General features: G+C 38.7%; 1 protein-coding gene across 3 annotated transcripts in view; it reads left to right on the top strand.

The window, feature by feature from the left end:
* Window positions 1-24,839, top strand: part of STIL (STIL centriolar assembly protein) — a 37,338-nt gene that overhangs the window by 8,842 nt on the left and 3,657 nt on the right. For all 3 annotated transcript variants that reach the window (XM_074961778.1, XM_074961779.1, XM_074961780.1), the window contains 14 exons: window positions 1,596-1,703; window positions 3,637-3,752; window positions 3,932-4,119; window positions 6,338-6,585; window positions 7,531-7,614; window positions 7,749-7,835; window positions 9,901-10,048; window positions 12,639-12,748; window positions 13,680-13,794; window positions 15,904-16,989; window positions 18,518-18,683; window positions 19,586-19,811; window positions 23,025-23,217; window positions 23,981-24,237. In XM_074961778.1, the coding sequence (XP_074817879.1) occupies window positions 1,596-1,703; window positions 3,637-3,752; window positions 3,932-4,119; window positions 6,338-6,585; window positions 7,531-7,614; window positions 7,749-7,835; window positions 9,901-10,048; window positions 12,639-12,748; window positions 13,680-13,794; window positions 15,904-16,989; window positions 18,518-18,683; window positions 19,586-19,811; window positions 23,025-23,217; window positions 23,981-24,237 (3,132 nt within the window). The remainder of the gene's footprint in view (window positions 1-1,595; window positions 1,704-3,636; window positions 3,753-3,931; window positions 4,120-6,337; window positions 6,586-7,530; window positions 7,615-7,748; window positions 7,836-9,900; window positions 10,049-12,638; window positions 12,749-13,679; window positions 13,795-15,903; window positions 16,990-18,517; window positions 18,684-19,585; window positions 19,812-23,024; window positions 23,218-23,980; window positions 24,238-24,839) is intronic.

The following is a 24,839-nucleotide window of genomic DNA, read 5'->3' on the forward strand; positions in this document are numbered from 1 at the left end:
TTAGCAAAAAGAAGCATTACATTTAATGTAAAGACTATATTTAGTTGCGTATCAACATGTTTTAATGGTTATCAACCTTTCTTTAGGAAAAATAACTAAAAAGTACAAATGTAAAACACAAATTAAAACTCATGTTTTAAATCAAGGTTTCCTGCTTGCTAATTCAAATGTTTAAAATCTTCTTTTGATTTAAATCAAACTAAATTGGACTGCTCACATGTTTGATATTAAGCATCTTTATACGTTTTTGTAGGATTGGGCCCTTAGTTTTTAAAGGAATACCTACCGGTTAATTTTTTAATCTAGCATTTCCTTATCTTAGCTTATTTTTAACACTGACAGGATATTAATCTACTTTTCACCATTTATGCTGTTTGTCCTCTCAAGTAAAATGTAACCAATGGACAAATCAGTTTTACTTTTACCTATCTAGGTGCTTATGTGGTCTGCAACACTCATAACTGGGTGCTTTTGTGTCTAATTCACTTTCTGAAGTGCAGTGTTTGGGTTGTAAACAATACAGGGAAATATTAGTCCTTAATTCAACAAGACTGTTTTTTAAAAATTTAATAAACATTTCTGTGAGCTTGTTGGGCGTTGCAACTTTAAAAAAAAATTTAAATTGACTGAGAGCATTCTTTTAATGAGAACCAATCCTCCATCATAACCGGCATGTGAGACTAGTGAGTGGACTGAGGTAGGGCATGAGAATAGAGAAATCTCTTTCCCATGGCAACTAAAAGTGTTCAAAAAAAGAAGTGCGTAAAGTAAAAGGAAATAAGAAAAAATAACTTGACAGAGTTTAGGCAGTGCTGTGTGAGGGAGATTTAAATGTATATTTTTGATTAACGTAAAATATTTTAAGGAAGTCCTGAGTTGGTCTTTAGTCAAATATCAGCAGTGGGTTATGAACTGTATTATATGGATTACTAAAAGATTATTTCTGTCAACTTGGAGAAATCTTAAAATAAAATTTGTAAGACTTCGTTAAGAAATTTGAATGGCTACAGTTTCTTAACATCTTTTGAGTCCTGTTTGTGGCTGTGAACTTGGATTTCTGTGGTCACAACACTCACAGCAATACTCTTTCTGTGTGATATGCTGTTTGACTTCAGATATAATTACGTTTCTTTAAATATTCTTCAAAACATGCTGCTTTTTAATGGAGCAAATCCCTTTGTAAAACTATCAAGGAAACTGGAAATATGACCTTTTGGCAAGTTTTTTCTTAATCTGAATTTAAAGTGAACTGAAAATCACTTATTTCCTGTTATGTCTTATTCTTTCCAAAGTTTTATCTAGAACAGCTCCATTTCCCAAGCTTTATCTAAAAATAATTACTGCCTTTGCATTAACACCTAAGACTGTATGAAGGAACTGTAGCAATTAGCCCTTTAAAATGGCAAAATAAATGAAAATCTCATCTTGTCTGTTTCATAGGAAAAGTTTCTGCTTCACCATTTTGACATTCTTAAAAGAAATGTTTGGGGGTTTTTTTTTGTTTTTTTCTTCCTTCATCTTCTGGAAGGTGAACTAATAAAGTGCAGCTAAAAAGATAAGGCTTAATATCTTTCTGATTATTTTTTATTTTGCAGAATTGCTTCAAGCAGGATGGTACCATTCAGTTTTCCTCTATCAAAATGTGCACTTTGGGATCCAACACCTGTGGGAGATGTTATTGGCACACACATCAGTTATTACAGGTATGAGTAAGACTAGTTTCTCTTCGAGATACAAATAATTAAAGTAGAAGGGGCTCTTATGAGTGTGTGCAGAACAATATTCCACAAGTTACGTCCTGGTATGGCGTATTACTCTTTCAACCCTGTTAAAGACTATTCCAAGATCAGTTAATCATGTGTGGACTGTATAAAGCTTTATTGAGTTTTATTGTGCTGAGGAAGATTAACCTTTGTAAGGATCTGTTCATCCTTTACATGTCCACAGACAGAGGGGATTTTGATTTCCCTAACCCCACCCCTGCAAAAGCAACTCTGTGCTGGAACTCTACAGCATCTCAGGGTGGGGCTGCAAGGAAGGGCTGTCGACAACATCTCTTTCTCCAATAGCAAATATCTATGTTTGTTAGTTTAGTCAGAAGCAGTAAGTACTTGTCTTCTCTGCCTGCGCTCGTGAGGACAGAAAAGGGGTTTGCTTAACGCTGCATCACTTCCATGTTTTTAGTAGGAACTGTCCTCCCAGAGAGGCAGAGAAACAAGGGGGAGGAAATCACAGTGAGAGCAGTATAAATATCTAGCTAGAGGGTTTCTTCCCTCTGAAGGATTGGGGAGTCCCTTCCTTGTGGATCAGCACAATCAACAGGATTGAGAGGCCCCTATGAAAAATATCTGCCCCTCAAGGGAGAAGGTGGAAGGAAACTATAAGGTACAAAGATGATGGCAAATCTCTTGTTTCTATGGGCTAGTTGTCCTCTGCCAGCACACGTCTGCTTTGTCAGGATCACTCTTTCCTGCAAATGCCAAAATGCTGAACTAAGTTCAAAACTCAACCTGGAAATCCTAATTAAGTAAAATGTTTACAGTCCTGTTAACATGTCAAAAGTTTTGACAAATGTTCTCTTTAAAATAAGTCAAAAGGCAAATCCTGGCCTTCCTCAGTTCCTCGGGCCGTGTGTGTCAGACCTGGGATTGGGGCATGTTTGCACTGGCGTGCGCTTCAGAATAAAAACTGCGACCCTCATGATTTAAGAGGGTCAGATGGTAAAGAGGGTGTCAAAAAGTTTGATTATTCAAACAAAGTCCATTAACATTAGGAGAGGAAAAATCCTGCAACTCAGCAGTGCAACAGCAGAGAGAATACTCTTTTACTAGCCAGGGGTGAGTACTAGCTGAAGACAACATGTCAGACTTCTGGGCAGCCTAGAGATGCTATGGGAGCTTCAACAAAAAGATTAAATGTAGATAAATGCCTGTCAGCGACGGAAAAATGTTCTTTTAATGGAGTATTAATCAGATTTGTACAAAATCTTCTGTGAAGTTAAGCATTGAACAAAGTGAGGCATAGTGTACAAGGGGCATTGCAGTAGTTGATAGACCTGATCCTTTTCAGTTGACTAGGCTGTACTTTTGTTACACCTTTGCCCTTTATGGATTTTTCTCACAGTATTCCTGAACCCTTTACAGGGTAGTTCTAAAATAGACATTCATTGGTTAAAAATGTATGTTAAAGACTTACATTTTAAGTCTTTCCTAACCATGACCAGGTAGGATTTGGGACACGCATTATAGCATTCTCACAGACCATTTCAGTCTACAGTCATCTCTCATCCTTATGTTCTTCACAGACAGCTCACGGTCAAACTAGACATGCAGCTTCAAGCTAAAAAAATTTCTAAGGGGCTGATTGCACCTAGATTCTACTATTCTTCCTTTACTATAATATCCAAATCTCTTCCTGTTAAGGCATGGGATTGTTTCATTGTAGTAAAATATTGGTTTATTCTTTGAAGTAGTTTATTCAGGACAAAAGATTATATATATTAAAACTTCCTAACTATACCTAAAATATTCTTGTTTATATAATATACCTAGAAATCATTGTTAATGTAGTTATTAAACACATTCATTGTCTTTTCTCTTCTCTTCTCTTCTCTTTCTCCCTCCTCCTCCCGCCCAGAAATCCCAAAATATTGATGATGGAGAAGGCTCTTCGTCTTGCCTATCGCCATGCTAAGCAGAGTGAAAGAAAGTTCTTTTCCTGTTTTTTGCTTGGGACTCTTGCAGTAGATGAAGGTAACTTTTTTTTTTTTAACCTACATGAATGTTTTATTAAATCGTTTGCACTGGCTTGCTTCTTTCTGCATTTCTGGTGATTGAGCAAGCCTCGGTCAATGAACTGAACTTGATGGTTTTGGTATGAAAGATACAGTATACTTCTCCACATCCACTCTTATTTTTTCCCCCCCCCCCAGACGATGAAGGTGTATCACTGACAATAGACAGATTTGATCCTGGTCGAGAAGTAACTGATGGTTCAGAGAAAGTCCCCACAGCACCTCTTCCTGGAGACTTTTTGATTCCATGTACAATTAATGCTTGGGGATCTTCCTCCGGAGATGTTGTAGTGCACAATTCTGAAGACTTCAACTTAGCTTTTAAGGTAAGCCACTCCTAGCAACTTTCTTATCTCTCTTAAAACAGTGACACAGAGAGGAGACTAGATGGCTTTCAGTATCTAAATCCAGACCAGAAGAGGAAAGGCCAGAAGGTTACCATTTAATGGCCTATGTGAAGTGAGCTGTTCTCAGGCCACATCATGATTGTCACCAATAAGCTCCTTTATTGGCAGTCTCAGTAGAAATTCCGAAGACAAAATGAGAATGAAGACAAAACTCCTTTTTGCTCCTAGCTGAAACTCTCTCCCAGAATGGTGGGATAATATGGGGAGAGCTTGCTCTGTTGATGGTGCCAAATCATTCTTGTGAATAATTATTTCAGTTTGCAAGGCAATATTCAACAGTAAATTCTCTTGAAATCAAAAGATCCGCAAAGTGCCCCCCAAAAAACCAAAACCATCCAGACCCTACACCCTCTTTATCAGTTGATTTACAGTATATAAAGAAAGTCATGCATGATTTGGGTGGATTTTTTGTTTATATATATATATATAATATCAGGAACATCAGTTCTTTAGCCCCGCCTACAAAAAGCCAAAGGGAAGTAAAGAACCCTCTCTGGGTATGTCTAAACAGCAACTAGACACCTGTGGTTGGCCCTTGCCAGCCAACTCGGGCTGTTTCATTGTAGTGTAGACTTCTGGGTTCCGGTATCCTCCTACCTTGCAGGGCCCTAGAGCCCGGGCTGCAGCCCGAGCCCTCAAGACTACACTGTAATGCAACAGCCCCGTGAAGTTGAGTCAGCTGGCACTGGCCAGCTGTGGGTTTTTCATTGCAATGTAGGCATACCCTTTGTTGCTGGAGAAACCTGAAATAATTACATCGCAAGAGACTGCAAGATAAGCTGTAGCTTTCCAAACCTTCAGTTATGATAGGACAGGATATCTAGTTACACTGATTAGTTTTCCGGTTTTGAGAATTGTATTTCAAACTGATTTCAACTGAAGTCTGAGAGCTAATCTTAAATTTCAGTCTGTTAGGATTTTTTTTATCCTTCTCTAGTTCTCCAGTTGGTCCTTCAAGCAAAATGAGTAAGGCAAGCCATGATGATGTTGGTTTTTTTCCCCACGGTTTAAAAAATAAAGCAGAAAAATACCTCATTCTTTTTTGCATCAAAAGGCATAGTAATAGGCATAAGCAATAAGTTTCTCTGCCGTTCATCTTTAAAGAAATAATATTCCTTTGCTTGAAGCTGAACACATGCTTAAATCTTTATAAGATCAGACCCCAAGACAGGTTTGTATGATTGGTTTAGGACCCAGTTAATTTAAAACAAAAATATTAGGAATTCTTTGGTAGGGCAAGCTGCACCTTGTATGGTTTGTGCAGCTTTTAATACACAAAGTATTGAGAGAGTTATCTGGACTATGAAAAACATTAAAATGTTAGTGTGTAGAAACCGTATACCAGTAACTACAGAGATGGTACGTAAACAAAAAATTAAGTTACATAGATAACTTGTGAAGTAATGTGGTAAACTCACAAGAGTATGTGTGTAAATAGGCTATTACTTGTAAACAAATGTAAATCTAATAGGCTTTACAGCTGAACCAATTTCCATTTCTACAAACCGTATAAATGGGAGCTGTACATCTTTAAATATTTTAAGCCTAGCTTAAGTTAAACCTTCCTTGCCAAACTCTTCTGGGAGAGAAGGGATATTTGTTTTCTCCAAAGGGGATGCTTCAGTAAGTATAGCTGCTGTTCAAGGAAGCAGAGGATCTGGGGCAGCTAAACATTTTTTTCCTGCTACTCTTGCCCTGTGACTGTATTTATAGGGTGGTTTTTCATATCTAGAAAAAGCAATTTATGTTCCATTGAATAATCTCCTTGTGGTGACACATCCATTTGTGTTATGCGTGTTTCTTGGATGCAAGCAGTTGTCCTGTTGCTCGGTTTTTGATAAACTAATTCTTGGACCCTCCGTTTGCCCTTATGGATTTTTGTGTTCCAATTTAACATAACTAACTACGCATTTTCATATATAATATATATGATGCATTTCCTATTACTATTCACTGTGTTCAATATAGTCATGAGCTGTTTGAAGAAGGGGCCGATTCTTTGTGTTTAAACAATGCCTGGCACAATGTTGGCCCTGATTCATGACACAGGTGCCTAGGCATTACTGTAATACACCTATTGTCATGTATAAATTAGGTGTATAAAGACTAATCTCAGCAATTTTTTTGCATATCCTAGGGACTTCAACACAGTTTATGCAGTAGAGACTCTTTGGATCTTTCCAGACTGCTCACCATAAGAGTTCACATTACTTCAGCAGAGAACATGGACAACCTAAACTTTGATTTTCACTGGGCAGCTGTTACTATAACAAATGCTTTAGAATACACTCCTGTGAAATCTGTCCCAATTATTCCTACAGCCCTGGCAAGAAACTTGAGTGGTCATATGAATATTGCACAGATTCAGGGGACTTATAAATGTGGGTAAGTTCAATGTTAAAACTTTCAGGCATGAAGTGCTGGTCAGTTGAATGTCCTAGGATCAGTTAGGTGGTACAGGGAAATTATCTCCCATTAGTGTCAGTGTCTCAGGCTTCCTGCTTCCTCATAAAGACAGCTGAAGTATAAAGAATATTATTTCTGATTTAGCTTTCAGTATCTTGAATTAGAAGGAGTTTACACAGGGAGCTGGTCCTCCTGGAACAGGAATCGGGACATTCTGCACCATTATATTCAACTAGAGCTCTTGCTTTTGACTTTAGTAGGGGACAGATCAGTCTACAGGAGGAAAAAGAAAAACAATTTATAGATAGTTTTATTAGCTTTAAAAACAGTCTGCAGTTTTTTAGATTATCATATAAATAATATCAGTGCTAGACCCAGAAGTGACAATCAGGCCATTTCATTCCAAGCTCACCGATCTTAAAAGTATTTGTAAGTACTCACAATAAGATAACATTAGAAACTCTTCATTTTGTCTGATTGTTATATTGTTAATTGGATGCACTGGGAACTTCATTTATGATCTACGTCAGAAAATAAAGTAGTTTGAGCCTTCAGTGCTGTCAGGATTTTTGTCCTGGATCTTTGACCATTTAAAATGTATATTTTTATTTTATTTTTTCTCCTAACCTCCTTCTTTTATGACTTAAAATTTGACACATCTTACTACTTTTCTGGGTTCATCAGAGCAACCAATATATTAAGCTGACTGTAGTGGCTTCAGTAACAGCTTGGTGGGTTGTTGATAGCTAGGAAATAAGCTTGGGAATATCCATTCTTTCCCAAGACATGAGTACTTTTGCCACCTGAAGCCTTCACAGAGCATCTTCTGAAAGCACACTTTCAGCACAGGATTTTCTTCTTACCTTAAATGTTGTTCTGGACTTCCTCAGTCCTAGAACAAACACTTAACCTATTATGTTCCAGATACCTTACAATGGACCAAACCCGAAAACTACTTCTGGTGCTGGAATCTGATCCCAAGGCTTACGCTTTGCCGTTGGTTGGAATGTAAGTATTTGGTTGGTTTTTGTATAATGCCTTTTCCTGATGCTTCTATAGTTTTGTCATGTACTTGGGTGAGTGTTTAGTGAAGGATATAACAAATCCATTTCTAATGGTATGTTTTTTCCTCTTCCCTTTAGTTGGTTGAGTGGCATCACTCATATATACAATCCACAGGTCTGGGCCTGCTGCCTGCGTTATTTGTTCAGTTCTTCAATTCAAGAAAGGTAAATGACTTAAACTTTATTTGATAAAAGTCTTGTCTGAGCTACTTAACATGGGATGCTGTGGAAAACTTGCTTTTGGTTTGATCATGTGCACCCCTTCATGGAATGTTGGCTCTATATAAGTGTAACTGGGTGACATTGTGAGGCCTGTGCTAGTTAGGAAGTTCGACTAGATGATGTAATGGTCTCTTTTGGCCTTAACATCTATTATTATAAAAATAAATTACTAATGTTCCTAATATAAATTTCAGAAAATTGGCAAATTGGGTCAGTATCTGTCTAATGACTTTTGGGAGGGGGAGAATAGGTGTTAGTTTTTAAAATGGAGGAATGCCTCCCAGGTTGTTGTATTTTGGTTTCTTTTGTTTTTTTCCTGACTCTTAGGGCAGCTGATCTCTTCTCTTCTCCTTTCCACTCCCCTCCTCAAAAGAGACATTTATTTTAACAGTTCCTAGTACTTTTTTCTTGTGTACCAATTTTTGGTTGATCTTCTCCTGTTGTCTGCCTTTTTTTTTTTTTTTTTTTTTTTTTAACTCATGTTGTCCTTTCCTGTCCCATATTCTTCCAAGAACTTCAAAGCAAGCATTGACTTCTAGTGCTGGGAGTCTTAACACTAGCAATACAGACCTCTTAGCTATTTGTCATTGGTAGGGTTTTTTCCTAATCCTTGTGGGACCGAGTGCTACTGTGTTCCGTGGGTTAAAAATTGCACTACGTGATTAAATGCCAAGAATAGAGTTCTGTGACCTGTTTGTACCAGTCATTAAAATTAGAATTTATTATTGCCCTGAAATTAAACTTGAAAAACAGTTTGTCATTATCTGCCCCTGAAGTATGGTGACCAGACAGCAAATGTGAAAAATCAGGATGGGGTGGGCGGTAATAGAGAGCCTATATAAGAAAAAGACCCAAAAATCCCGACTGTCCCTGTAAAATCGGGACATCTGGTCACCCTACCCTGAAGGAACACAGTCAACTTACAAATAGATACAAGTAACACTTGTTGTAAATATGAACTGTCTGAAATTTTGTAACGGTAACATCTATAATTACTTAAACTGAAAATTTAGAGGAAGATTTTGCTATCCATTTTGCTTACTCTTTGTATTTGACTGCACTTCGTATAGTGCACTCTTTCTCTGTATAGTCAAGTTAGCAAGGGGGTAAACTGTCTAACCAAAAAGACCTTTAGACATTCAATGGGGGAGAAAATTAACTTTATTATTATTATTATTATTATTTTTTTTAAATCGGGATGCCCTGGTTTAAGGGTGCTATATCACTTACTGGAATTTTGACATTAGCCACGTCAAAATTTTGACTTTCCCTCTTGATTGTCTTTGCTCACTTCTCACAAATGTTTTTTTTAAAAAAAAAAAAAAAAAAGCCAACCTTCAAATGAAATAGTTTTCAAATATCGTGAAAATAAACTCATGAGTAAACTGTACTGTTACCTTCCAAATCTACATAACTCTTTTCATTGTTCTTGATCTTGGGTTTATTTGTTTCAAATGCTGAATTGGACTTAAACATCCAGTGTTTTTCAGCTGTAGAAAATGTTGGTATATTATAGGATTAAATTATCCTCCTCCCCAAGCATTCATTTCAGTATTTTCAATAGAAGAGCTGTACTGAGTATGTAGAAACAATTGAAATGCTTTAAAATGGAGGTTCACTGCTTGAATTTTAGAAGCAACCTAGCAATCAGCTAAGATGCTACAACATTGGACCCTAAAGCGCAGCAGTTCTGTCTTGACATCTGTTCTGTGAATGAGTTCCTCCGTTTAGGATGCTAAGTAATCTAAAATGGTTTGTTTGTTAAAAAGCTCACGGTCTCCTTACTGTTCTCCTCTCCATATACAGCATCCATGAAAGGTCTCACTGTTTTTGTATACAGTTCCATACAGAACTCAGCTAAAAATGAGTATTGACATATATCATCTTGATTAGCCAGTGGTTCCTCATTTGTCAGTGAACCATATAGGCAGTTTAGTTGGCCAACTGGATATTTCCTGTTTCTAAAATACATAAATCTTAAATTTTTTAAAATTATTCTTTTATGTAGGGTTCTTTCAGAGTCTGGGAGTTTCCTTATTGTTCTCTATTCGCTGACCCACAAGGCACCAGAGTTTTATGAGTGCCTTCCTTGCAGTGGACAAACTGAACTAGGATTTCAGCTACTAACAAGTAAAGAAACATTACATCTCTTCAAAGTAAGTGGCTTGGTTGACTAATACATCTTCAAGATTATGTTGTATTTTGATAATTAAAAGCTACATTGTAGCATAAAGTTAGAAATTACTAATGTGACTTACACTAGCACTATATTTGTTCAACTCTAAATCTAGGTTAATTACAGTAATTTAATTTCCTAAGTTATAAGAGACTTAAAACCCAAGATGTCTTACAAACAGTTGCTGACTTTGGAACTGTCTAATCATAGTAAGTGCTTAAAAGCGCTCTGCTTATGGACAAACACCAAGAAGTTAACTTGTCATGGCACAACCCATCGTTATGTCTGGTCAACAAAACTCTGGGATGTAACAGGTTTAGAAGGAATATGAGTAATGTTATGACACTAGTTTGTGCGTCCCATGTACATGGTGGAAGAACAATCCTGGCTGCTGCATGATGGTTCTGGAAGGAGTAGTAAATTGTGTTGTCCCACCCCATTCCATTTTCTAGGAACTGAGCAAAAACGGGAAAATGTCAGGAATAGTGACTGGTTTGTGGATTTCTTGCTGTTTTAAAAGTGCAACTGCTATCTATGTAAGTACATGAGAGACAAGGTGGGTGAAGTAATATCTTCTATTGGACAACTTCTGTTAGTGAGAGAGACAAGCTTTTGAGGTCAGTCCAGAAACTGATCCAATAAGATTCTACCTTACCCACCTTGTCTCTCTAATATCCTGGGACCAACACAGCTACAACTACACTGCATGCAACAATATAAGTATATCTTCATTGTAATATTTTCAAAGAAATTTAAATTGCATCAGTAGTGTCCAGGCTTTTCAGCCTGTGGTCAAGAAAGGTTAAGGGGCCACAATCAATACCTTAACTCTTCCCTGGGCTCAGGCTGAGCCAGTCAAGCTCCTGGCCTGCTCCAAGTAGGTCTCCTACATCCTAGCAGGGAAGTAGGTAGAGGGACAGCCTGAGTTACTGTCTCCTGCAATGCTGAAGGCTGCCAGGAGGGGAATTGCTGAGCAGCTACAACAACGAAGGGACAGCAGCTCACGAAAGCTTATGCTCAAATAGATTTCATAGATACTAAGGTCAGAAGGGACCATTATGATCATCTAGTCTGACCTCCTGCACAACGCAGGCCACAGAATTTCACCCACCCACTCCTGCGAAAAACCTCTCACCTATGTCTGAGCTATTGAAGTCCTCAAATCGTGGTTTAAAGACTTCAAGGAGCAGAGAATCCTCCAGCAAGTGACCCGTGCCTCATGCTTCAGAGGAAGGCGAAAAACCTCCAGGGCCTCTTCCAATCTGCCCTGGGGGAAAATTCCTTTCCGACCCCAAATATGGCAATCAGCTAAACCCTGAGCATATGGGCAAGATTCACCAGACAGATACTACAGAAAATTCTTTCCTGGGTAACTCAGATCCCACCCCATCTAACATCCCATCACAGGCCATTAGGCCTATTTACCATGAATAGTTAATTACCAAAATCATGTTATCCCATCATGCCATCTCCTCCGTAAACTTATCGAGTTTAATCTTAAAGCCAGATAGATCTTTTGCCCCCACTGCTTCCCTTGGAAGGCTATTCCAAAATTTCACTCCTCTGATGGTTAGACGCCTTTGTCTAATTTCAAGTATAAACTTCCTGGTGGCCAGTTTATATCCATTTGTTCTTGTGTCCACATTGGTACTGAGCTTAAATAATTCCTCTCCCTCTCCGGTATTTATCCCTCTGATGTATTTATAGAGAGCAATCATATCTCCCCTCAACCTTCTTTTAGTTAGGCTAAACAAGCCAAGCTCCTTGAGTCTCCTTTCATAAGACAAGTTTTCCGTTCCTCGGATCATCCTAGTAACCCTTCTCTGTACCTGTTCCAGTTTGAATTCATCCTCCTTAAACATGGGAGACCAGAACTGCACGCAGTATTCCAGATTAGGTCTCACCGGTGCCTTGTATAACAGTACTAAAACCTCCTTATCCCTACTGGAAATACCTCTCCTGATGCATCCCAAGACCACATTAGCTTTTTTCACAGCCATATCACATTGGCGGCTCATAGTCATCCGATGATCAACCAATACTCCAAGGTCCTTCTCCTCCTCTATTACTTCTAATTGATGCGTCCCCAGCTTATAACTAAATTTCTTGTTATTAATCCCTAAATGCATGACCTTACACTTCTCACTATTAAATTTCATCCTATTACTATTACTCCAGTTTACAAGGTCATCCAGAGCCTCCTGTGTGATATCTGTTAGCCTCCAAGGTGCCACAAGGTGCTTTTCTTTTTGCGGATACAGACTGACATGGCTACTACTCTGAAACCTGTCACTATTCATGGCTCACCAGATCTGCCTCTAGGGCTGCAGGGGAAGCAATGGGAGACAGGTGGGGGGCATCATTACTGACTCCCTGTAGTGATGATCCTGCATCATGCACTTGAGTGACAGATTTGCAGGGCATTGTACAAAGAACTTATCTTTCAGTTGGTAACCAAATACAAATGTTCTTACGTTTTTGATAGCCATTATGTAGTACATTGGGGCAGCAGGTTGGATGCCACTGACTTGCTTCAAATTTCATTAATGCAACCCATTATTTAATTTCAGAATGTTGAACCTTCAGACAAGCACCCTATTCAATTTGAGCTGAATGCGGAAAAACAAAATGCAGAAACTGAGTTCTTCAGCAAAGTTTCTACGAACCTTTCCATTAGAAGGTGAAAATCTCTCAAGTGTCATATTTATACACAGTCTATTTCCAACATCTGTTGTTGGGTGAAGTTCTTTAACCTGTGTTACGCAGGTCAGGCTAGAGGGCCATAAAATGGTCTTATCTGGCCATAAAGTCTATTAATTATGGATCACTTGCACCTTACCTAACTTAATGGCTTTTCATGTAGTAAGGTCTACAAGTTGACCATATGTTTCTAGAGAAACTCTTGCAAGTACTTACACTAGATAGATTATTGGCATTAAAGGCTTTTTTACACACTTAAGTGGATGTTTCCTAAAATATGTATCTCATCTTGTGTGCTGTATGACGCTTAGTGTTGGTGAGTTCCAGTTGTCCGAGGAGGAAATCTGTAACAGAAAACTACCTGTATTAGTAAAATGCCTTTTTCCTTATTTGTCAAAGCTGGGAGATGTGCATAGCAGGAATCTTGGATTTTATAACTCTACCTTGTCATCAAAGCTAGTCTCTAACAATAAGATGGCCTTTATTCTGCTTAAAGCCATATTATGTATTTTTTCCTCAACTCTTTCTTCCCTATCGGTATCTTACAGTGGGCCTGATAAATCAGTGGCTTGGCTTAAAATGTCATGTGAAATATTTGTATCTGTCAAAGATTCTTTGACTAAAAACTGGATGATAATCCAGAAAGGGATAATTATTTTTTCCACATTTTTTTGTGATCCGTAGATCTCTTTACCATCTGACACTTCCTAGCCAGTCAGGAGAGACATGTTTATCAGTGGTTCTTCCAAACTGGTAACAGTACTGCTCTGTAGATCTCCTGGTATGGACCACAAGTGAGAAATAGATAATGTTGTTAGGATTAATGCACTCTGTCAATCGTATCATTTTAAAATAGAAAAGTTACAAAAAGGTCTCTTTTTTTTTTTTTTTTTTTTTTTTTTTTTTTTTAGTTCTCCTCAAGGCTCCTCCCCCAGCAAATTGTCAATAAGTGATCGTGACTCAGGTGTGGAAGATGAAGATTTATCTCCAAGACCAATTCCAAGTCCTCATCCAGTGAGTCAACAGGTAACTTCAGTTTTTCTATACTGCCTCTCATCCTGGGAATTTATAAACGCTATAGATGACTATTTCCTAACTCAAAAAGTGTGGTAGGGAAAACAGGGGAATTCTATATTTGACAGATATTATATTATACTTCTAACAGATAAAGAGGAAGTGATCAGAGAACTAAAAATTAATGGTAGGTTTGGTTTAAGTGATCATGACTTTATTCTACTTGTACAATACAAATGCGATCAAGTCCAGACCAGTGATATATAAACTTGGTACTTTACTAGGGACAGTTTCACAAAGCTGAAAACAATTATGAGCCAGATCAGCTGGAGAAAAAACTTAATCAGAAAAATGTGAATAGTAATTGAGAATCATATAAGAACATCTTACAAGATGCCCCAAAAGTCACAATCACACAAATGAGGAAGAAGACCATTCTGTTTCAAAAACCAACCTGATTTAAAGGAGAATGAAGATAACTGAAAAATAATTGAAGAAAGGGGAAGTTGGTAGTTATGAATATAAATCCAAAGTTAGGAATTGGAGAAAATAAGGGAAGCAAAGGGAGACCAGGAGAAATTTATGGCCAGCAGAGTTAAGAATAGTAAAGAGGGGTTGTGTGTGTGTGTGTGTGTGTGTGTGTGGTTTTTTTTGTTTGGTTGGTTTTTTTTTAAATATACCCGGAACAAAAAGAATCCCAACAATAGTATTGGTCCATTACTAGATAGAAATGGTAGAATTCTCTATAACAATGCAAAGAAGGCAGAAGTGTTCAATAAATGTTTCTGTTCTGTGTTTGGGAGGGAAAACAGATAATATAATCTCATCATATTATGGTAACGCACTTTCCATTCCACTAGTAGCTCTGGAGGTTAAAGAAGCTAAAGTTAGATATTTTAAATCGGCAAGTCCCAGATAACCAGCTCTTTTAAAACTGTTGGAGGCAAGCTGAGGAGCTCGGTGGACCATTAATGTTGATTTTCAATAAGTCTTGGAGCACTGGGGAAGTTCTGGAGGAAAGCTAATGTTGTACAATTTTTTTAAAGGGGTAAACAGATGTGCTCTAGGAATTATTTTGGGGAAGTTCTATGGCCTGTTATACACGTCAGACTAGATGATCGCAATGTTACCTTTTGGCCTTGGTATCTGATCTCAAAATGCTTTGATAAACATAAAGTTTCACCACACTTTTTGGGGAGGTAGACATGAGGTTTTTTTTCTAAGCTATCTACTTGGTAGCAGAACTGGAGGACCCAAGAATCTTGACTCCAAATTCAGTCTAATCCTTATTGCTGGTAATAAAGTTCCTTCTGATGAAAAACTGTAAAATGCATTAACACTTGTGAATAGAAACTAGAAACTCTAGTGTTAGACTTGAACCTGCAGTCTTATAACCTGCAGGATAAAGCCAGCTGAACCATATCTCCCTAGAGTTGTTAGGGAACAGCAGTATCTTCTCCTCTTTGGCAAGGGTAGAGGCAGCAGAAAAACTGACTAAACAGTACATTTCTGGATGGGAAGATATAACGCTCCCCTTAGTCATCCCCTGTTAACAGGATTGTTTGTTTGTTTTCTAAATTCTATTCTGTGTTCCTAAAGCTTTTGAATAGGTGCATTTTATAAACTTAAAGAAATACCCAGAAATCAGGAAATACCTAGTCATTCTAGACTTAAGTACACTTACTTAAAGTCCCCACTCTAGGGATTTTTTAGCTGCCTGGGCTGGGAATACTGTGAAGGGCGCACTCCATCCTGAAAGGGAAGGACCGCGCTACTTGAGCAGTCTTGCAGCTGTTTCTCTCCCAAACATCCAGCCCCCGGAGTAACACACTGACTCTGTTAGACACAACATCCGGGCCTCCTTAATGGCTAAAATTTTGCCTCAAAACAGGGCTTTTACATGATTCCTGTCTTCCCACTCTTGGCTCCCTATTGCGTATGTTAATAATACCTTGAGCGGGTGGGGAAGAAGTCTTATTGACCAAAAGCAACATTTTTATCTGTCCCATATTTATTTTGGCTAGGAGTGGCAGAGAAGTTGTGCTTCATGTAGATCAGATAAGGTGACATGATGGTTCCTAAGCTAGCTTGACTTCACTCTTATAACTGTCTCCTATTCAGGTTACTAAGATCCATCCTTCAGTTCCTGAACTCTCCCTTGTCTTTGATGGCAGTTTCATAGAACCGAAACCAATGTCTCAGCCTATGGAGACTATGAATAACAAAAATCAACCACTGCTGGTACCTCAGCCTAATAAAAAAAAGACCTATTCAACAGGACCATTATACCAAAATCAATGCTCTGATAGCCATAAACAAAGCATCAGCACCCACGCTAGACATTCTTCATTGAGAAGGTTACCGAGCCAATTAAACCAGATCATTCCAACTTTAAAACCTAGCAGAGGAAAGCAGCTGCCACTACAGCACCAGTCTAATTGTAGGAGAGTTGGCCTTCAAACAAGAAAGAGTTCTGGATCTTCTTCCTCTTCATCATCCCCTTCCCCTTCAACACCTCGCAGTGGTCCCTCTCCTGATACGTCTGTGCATCAACCCAGGATGCCATCTGAAAGACTTGTATCTAGTCCTGATGGAGCCACACAAAGAAAAGGGGAACCTCCAGCAAGGAGACCCTCAACATCTAATTCCAAGCAGCCTCCTGGTGCCACACAGCCTCTCCAGTACAACTTTGCTTTTTCACCCCAGAACTCAAGAAGACCAACAGAACTGCAGGTGCCTGTCCCTCGAGTGCCATCTTGCTGTCCTGCCAGTGTCTGTAGTTGTCAGCTTCATGGGCATATCCAATACAGTTCAACAAATGCTTGGCAAGGACTGGTTAAAATGGGCACCAATCATGCGGAAATCCAATCTGATGTTCCTCAAGAGAGCACATATTCGGTTTTCCATCAAAATGTCACTTGTCCAAATATTTGCTGTAGTCCAATACATACCCCAACTAGTTCTGTAACTCATGGGTACAATGGGAAAATGGGGAATTGTTCTCCCCTTGGTAGCAGCTTATCACCTGGATCAAGACTTGCTTCACATCCAAGCCCTTGCCATCTTCAGTCTGGTGCAGCACATTCAGCATGCACATATGCACCTGCCCCCAAAATGGGATCAGATAATGGAATGATGGGATTATCTCCAGATGCTTACAGGATTCTTACAGAACAAGACAGGCAACTGAAATTACTTCAAGCTCAGGTTTGTTTGGGAGGTTTTCTCCTCTGCCCTCTTACTGATAAATACACTTTCTGGTAAATATTTTCTAAAAATAACACTAATGAAATAACTTGATTATAGCTATCTTTTTGGTTGGAAGAAGGGATCCTGTCAAATTGGGACCCAATTCTCTAAGTAGGCAGCTCTGCTGATTGGTCTCCGTTAAAGAAAATTGAAAGTGATTTGATTTTTCTCATTCAATTATTTTGGAATTACAGTCAAGTAACACAGGTAAATATTTGCTCTGCTTTCAGCAATCTGTTTAGTATTCCTAGGATATTACTTTCTGGGTGGGTAGAGACAGCTAACTGCACAGTTTAATGAGCCATGAACTAGTTTGGAATTAATATAAATATATGGTGAAAGCACAGTGCAATCTAATGTGTTTTCATCTCCCATAACTTAATAGCTTATAACAAACTTGTGTGACCTTTTTTTGAGAAGCACGAATATCTCCATTGTTTGCAACATGCCATTGAAATTCAGCAGGGTCAAAGCACTGGGGATGGACTTGTGCTTTTCTTTCGGTTGTCCCATGGAATTCCAGTCAGGATAAATTAAGTGCTCATTTCCCTTCTGTCACTTGCATTCCTCTGGAAAATTGTCAGCCTCCCAAAATGAACAAGATCATTCTGAAGAGCCAGGCTGCTTACAGAGCAGCTGTAGTAACAGAAGGTGGAGCCAAGCCAGGTTCCCTTCCTCCTCCACCTCCTGATTACACCCCTTTCCCCCACCATGGACTCAGCATGAGGTACCAATGGCCCATTCTCTCCCTCAGCCTGGCCTCCAGGATGATAGCCGCCTCCTTCTGCGAGCTAGTGTAGTTCAAGCGTCAAATTGAAGCTTCAGGGTTCAAACCCAATAGATGATGCAAGAGGAAAATGGAAGGACTGTAGCAATAACAGAACTTATCTGGTTTTTGTCTGTTTTAAGAAAAAACTAGGAAATGACATTGAAAGAATATTCTTTAGGTTGCAAAGGTTAAGCCCTCCAAGGTTGATGCTAGATTTTTGGTTGCCCGTGAAACCTTAAGTCTGCCCCCTTATGCATATGCATTATGACACAGTATTTAATTACATGATCATGTACTGTTTTTCACCAGTACCCCGGCCTCCTTCAGTGAACAGGATGGATGCAGAAGGGGGTAAATCTGGCCTTTCCAAGCTTTCATGTACTTAGCTTTGCAACCTAAACAATGTTTTTCCCCAGGAAAGGGGGGAGGTGCACCAAAGGTATAGTGGAAATAGGTGCATGAAAGCTTTTTGGTGTAGTTCTTCCGGCATGACCTTCATTTGCCTGCTATTCCAAGCTGAAAACAGACCCTTTAAATCATGCCAAACTCTCTGATGGTAACTAAAATACCATTAAACTAGTCTTGTATTGCAACATAATCAGAATTTCAATCCAGATCTTCAGAAATGAAAGTCTAGTATGGTAACTCACTGTCAGCTAGTGTCTTGAGTTTATTATACTTGCCATGCAAGTGATACTCTCCTGATAACTGTTCCAGATCCAGCGTTTGTTGGAAGCACAAACTCTTCAGCCTTGTTCTACGAAAACAACTATAGGTAACAATGCCCTACCGCCTGAGAAGCAGTTGGAATTTGTTGCCATGGAAACACAGTCTTCCCAAGGTTTACACATGAGAAAAAGTGTGAGCATTGCTGTAAGCACAGGTAACCCCCTCTTTTTTTTTTTTTTAATTCCTTTTCAGAATGACAATGATATAAACCTGTTCTTAATATTGCTTAGACTTCTCTCTTGAGCCTGATTTTCAGAAGTGCTGAGCACCCACCCATCTAGTCATAGTCAATCCGTTGTTAGAGGCTAAGCACCGCAGAAAATCAGGCCTGTCCTTTGGGAATTGTCATGCAAGGTCAGACAGGAGTTCTTCTTGACAAGGCAATGAAGGCTATGCGTTCAACCCGTGACTTGGTCACAAAAACTTTGGTCCCTTTCTCTATACGTGTACCTACTCTTGCTTTAGGTGTAATAGTTTGAATCCTGTATGGTGTACTATCAAATATTTATCCAGGACAACTTTAAGGTTCTCCATTTTTCTCCAATACTATATGCTAAGTACTGATGTCATATCTATCTTCGGGGGAAAATTGACTCCCTTTAATGTCAGAGTCACACAACTGAAGCCAGTAGGCCATAAACTAATGTATCTGGTCCTATTAACCTTTATTACAAGGTTGTGGCTGGTTTGGAGGGGGAGATGGGCACATCCCTTTCTTCAAAATGAATTTAGGAATATAATTAGTCTTGTGTACCTCTATCTAGTCATTTTGTTTGTTAAATAAAACACAGCATTATTTGCTATTGTACATAAAGTAACAATGTTAATTTTGGCAGTTATTTCATTAACTAAAGGCAAGTTTCTCAGATTTTTTTTCCGAACAGTGTTTTAGAACTTGTCATTTTAAAACCAAAAGCAAAATAAAACTAGAGAAAATAAAACCAAACACAGCAATGGCTTTAATTTCTGTAACTGTAGAGAATAAATGTATTTGAAAACCAAATGACCTTTTCAAAACTGTTAAAATCACAAACTGCATTAATTTTCCTCTGCTAGGTGCTAGCTTATTTTGGAACGCACCGCGTGAAAAGCAAGACGACTCTGTGTGTCCAGTTAAACAAGAGGACACTGAAATATCTAAAGAAGATATAAGCATTTCTATGAACACTGAGCAAGATACAAGTAATACAAGTATTGCCTCCTCATTAAAGGCTGTTGACATACCCAGCTTTGTAGAAAGTAGCCATCTTGTAGAAGAAGGAACTAACCAGACTGGACTCAGGTAAATATTTGATTTGAAAAATCTTGTTTGTGGGTTGATAGTACTTGTTTACTGTTTAAAGTAATGTCTGTAGAAGCGACTGACTTTCTTACAGAACTTCGTCAGTTGGCATCTGACTTAATTAAATCTTCTGTATAATTCCTTCCTCCTTTTGCCTTTAATCCCCTGTCTACAAAATCGTTTGTGCAGGCGTACCAAATATAGTTGCCCTTGGCAGTCAGGCACCTTTGGTGGCAGCTGTAGCTGGTGGCAGCAAAAGCCCTTTAGGTAACTTTTTTTTAAAAAATTGCAGAGATCTTCCAAGCAATATTCTCATCCTCCCCTTAAATCACCAGGGGAAACACTGCTATACTTGCTTATCATTTTCCTACATGAGCTCTGCGCTGCCAGCGTTAAAATTGCTTATGGTTCTCTGGGGCTGATTTATCCCCAGGACTAAAGGGTTGAAGGTCATATGACCTGAGTATCTCCCTGGATTCTTCTATGTTTCACACCTAATCACTGACTTTTTTTTCCCTTGTGTTCTCACTGTACTAAGTCAAAATATAGAATCTATTAATGTGGCACCAGAATAAGCCATTTTGATTACTTTTAAACCTCCATTCACAATTTTACAATGATGTTAAGAAAATTTAACTCAAAGCACTTCTTGTATTAGAATGAGATTAGTTTTCCATGCATAGATATTCTCAGTCTTTTCCCTTGATAAAGAATCAAGTGTTTTCATTTTCAGATAGCTACATAAATATAAAATTCTGATCCAGTACATTTCACAGATGTAAAAAGCTAAGTGAAGAAGACCATTCAGGTCAGATTAAATTAGATGTCTAAAAATAGTCATACTAGAAAAAGATTAGTCATTAAATTGATAAACTGTGGATTTCTTTACATTTAAAACTAACTTGGGGCTCTGAATTAGAATTAGGGAAGTAGTATATGCATGTAGTTTTAGTTAAATGTGAGCATTGGTTCAATCAGTCCTTTTCTAACATGGCTTGTTTTAGAGAGAACTCTAACTTGGCTTTATACACGTGAAGTACTTTGATGAATTCTTCATAGGAAGAATGCACAGTAGCACTGGGTTTTACCTGTTTGTTTTTGCTGGGGATAATGAATTGCTTCTCCTTGCAGTAATTGATAACCTGCATTGACTATCTGGCACAGCACATGATTTAAATCTTATCTCTTTCAACATGCACTGTTGATTGGTTTGGGTTCCGATATTTTCGCTATCGTTCATGTTTGTTTCTGGGGGTCACACAGAGATCTATCTGGGACCCCAGCATTATCGTTCCTTCTAGCCTCAACTGTTACACATTTGTAGATAACACCCAGATACAGTAGTTTCCCCATGCCCTGTGATAGTTCACTCTGGCATATCTGCCTTTCTGATGTGTGAAGACTTGGAATCAGATTCTTTCCTGAAGCTCCTATTCATGTCAGTAACAGTGAAATTTTTCAGTCTGGACTTCACTTATCTTATTGTAGAAACCAGCTGAGTGCATAGCACTGTGAACATGCCATCCGTTCAGCCAGGTTGATATTTTCTTTAAAACTATAGTATGCGAAAATATCGGTATGTGTTAACAGTAAAACATAGTAACAATTCTTGTTACTAATATTAGTGTTAAAATGACTTCATGTTGAACTAAAAAGCAAAACAAAAAAGTCCCAAGGGCTTTGAAGAAGCAAAAAATTGCTGATGTTTTGAAAACTCTGATGCAGCAGGTGAAACAGATTAAGGCCAGAGGGGACATCATTCGTTCATCTAGTCTGATCTCCTGTGTAACACAGGCAACACAATGTTGTCATAATGAAAGTATATCTATCAGACAAGCATTCAGTCTTGTTTTGAATACTTACTCCTGAGGGAATCCTTCATCACTGCGCGTGCACAGAATTTGTCCCCCGCAGCTGTCTTTGCTTCTCCAGAGAAAAATGGCTTCTGACAGGGAAGCAAAGGGAAGCCACAAGAGCAGTCCACGTTCCCCTCCCTGGCATTGCAGGCAGGTCAGTTCAGGTGCCTGGAGCAGCCGGTAGAGACATAAATCACCGCCGGGGAGAGGAAGGCTGGGAAGTCGTGAGAGAGAGACTCTGTCCCTCTTGCTCATTATTGAAGCGTATTTGGTGTGGAGGGGCAGGGCTTTGGGGTGTTTCTGAGGAGTGGGGCAGGTTCTGTCCCGTCAGGCAGAACAGAATGTAGCAGCCTGCCTGCTTAGTGAATTGTTCCCATTTTCTTTGTGAATTCCCCACGGGAGTATAAAACAGGTGTAAAAGTTTTAAGGCTCCTTTACATCACTCTGGCAATGTAAAGGACAGTGGCCTTAAAAATGCTTATGGTGCTTTTGTGATTAGACCTGGTCTAAATTTTTGGACTGAAAAACATTCCTATCAAAATGTGCTCCATGAACTCTTTGCTACTGACCTTTCTGGAGTGGCTCAGTAGCCAATATAAATTGTGAGTTTCATCCCCCAGCCTTCACTTGCTCTTTAGTTGCTTATGATGTAACACAGAGCATATGGCTGCATATATTTGTTAATTAATAACTAGAAACAAAGTGTCAAACCTAGCTACGTTACTGTTAGGCCAGCTCCCATTCTCCATCCATTGTACTGTAGTTTAAATAAATTACCAAAATAATTGAAACCAGCATGATTATATTGTGGTGTTTTGACAAATAAAATATGTGGAATTTTGCAGAATTTTAAAATATGTGCAGAATTTTTAAATTGGGGGGCAGAATTCCCCCAGGAGTAAAGACCTCAAGAGACAAAGAAACCACCACTTCCCTTGGTGTCTTGTTCAAATTGTTAATCACCTTCGCTGTTTAAAGAAATTGTGCCTTTATTTCCAGTTTGAAGTTGTCTTGCTTTACTTTCTATCTGTTGATTCTTGTGCTCTTCTTTTTGGTAGATTAGTAACCAGTATATCCCTCCCAATGAAGGTACTTATATACTGTAATCAAGTCAGCTCTTGATCTTCTTTTTGACCAGCTAAACTGAGCTCCTGCAGCCTCTCTGTAAGGCACTTTTTTCCAGCCCCTGAATCATTTTTGTAGCTCTTTGCTCCACCCACTCCAATCTTTCAACATCTTGGAGAACATTAAGAGAAATTGAGAGATGATATCATTTTCCAAGATTTAGATTCATAAATTACTTTCAAACAAGGTAAAAAATAAATGGTGTATTAACTCATTGTTCTGTCTCCTTCAGAAATGAGCCAGTTTCCCCAGCATGTGTTCCGAATTCACTGTTGGAAGAAAGCGTTAGCATGTATTTACAGACAGGACCCACAGAAGGGGCTAACAACCACATGGTGGCACCAAATGAACCAAAAACTGAGCATGCTGGTCCATCACTGCCTAGCCACCCATCCGATGATCAAAAGTTTTACCAGGATATATTGGTAACAGCATTTTAAAACAAACATTTTAATATCTGGCAGTCTTTCATATCTTACAGTTATTTGCCACTTGTCATTCAGAGTGACAGGTTTCAGAGTGGTAGCCGTGTTAGTTTGTATCGGCAAAAACAACGAGGAATCCTTGTGGCACCGTAGAGGCTAACAAATGTATTTGGGCATAAGCTTTCATGGGCTAGAACCCACTTCATCAGATGTTTGGAGTGGTATTTTCCACTCCATGCATCTGATGAAGTGGGTTCTAGCCCATGAAAGCTTATGCTCAAATAAATTTGTTAGCCTCTACGGTGCCACAAGGACTCCTCGTTGTCCTTCATAGTGTGTTTCTCATAACCAGAATAGGCTCTGTGCAATACACTACTTTGGCTTTCACATGGCTGAAACTGTGTATGGTTGTCACATGCATCTCAGCTCTTCTCCATGTTTTCTGTGGTGCAAAAGAGAGGCAAGCTTATGACTTCCCTTTCGTGGAGGTTTAAATACTCATTCTGCCATTCACTCCCTTCTATGCATAAATGTTGTATTTTATTTTTTGCACACCAAGTAATACACAACGTTTAGTGATACTAAGAGTTAACTTGGCTTGTTTGTCAGAATAAGTTTTTCAGATCTAGCTGTAAGATAGTTTGATTTGGAGTAAATATGCCATAGATAACACACAACAGGATTCTGTAGTAAACACCTTTGTCAAGTTCCTGTGATTTTGACTAGTTGGTCCACATGTGCTTATGCTTTTTTCCCTATGTAGGGTCAAGTAAATCACTTCTTAAAGTCACCCTCTGAAGAAAGTGGTTATCCATCTACAAAACAAACAATGGTCGGCAATGATAGTACCACATGTCGGAATATAAATAACCCAAAAGAAAGGAGTTCAGTATCTGACCCAGGCCTGACAGATAAAGATTGCGTGATTAGTGCAACCCTTAAGCAATTAAGGAACCTTGGAGTGAAAATTGAATCTCCCGACAAAATGAAGAAAAATGCACACAAAGTAGAGAATGCCAGGTAAAGTGTTAGCCTTCACTGCTCATTCTATTTCAGATAGAAAGATTAATAGGGACCAAAAGCAGGCAAGAAGTGATGCAGAAAGGGCCTAATGCATCACCTCCAGGACCACGTTTTTGATACTTGTCCACAGGGAACACACGCTTAGTCTGATCTTTTCAGTCTAGTTCATGCTAGGCACTACTAAGGCTGTTTAGAAGAGAATGATGGGAAAGGCTGGACTCCATCCAGATATTTACACAGGCACTAGATACAGGATAGTCCTTCTTTTCTTTTCTTTTCTTTTTTTTTTTTTTTTTTTTTTTAAATAAGAAAAATTTAAAGGCAGTTCTCAAACTTGGGTTGGGGAGTGCATCTAGCTAAACCACGGAGTTCCTGCTCTCTCAGGTTAAAAAACCATATTGTTCTTTAAGGAGTGGTGTTTGCTGATAGGTGTATCCCAGTGCAAAACTCTGAGGATTGCTAGAGGCTTTCTTAGCCAATGAAACTTTTAAAATAAAATCAAGCATCTCTGTATGCTGTCTGGCTGTTTTGAGCCCTCCTTTGTCTTGTATTTCACTGGTGTAAGTTTAGTTGTCATCAGACTTGTGCATGAGACCAAA

The sequence above is a fragment of the Natator depressus genome, chromosome 8 (genome assembly GCF_965152275.1).
Source record: "Natator depressus isolate rNatDep1 chromosome 8, rNatDep2.hap1, whole genome shotgun sequence".
NCBI classification, from domain to species: Eukaryota; Metazoa; Chordata; order Testudines; family Cheloniidae; genus Natator; species Natator depressus.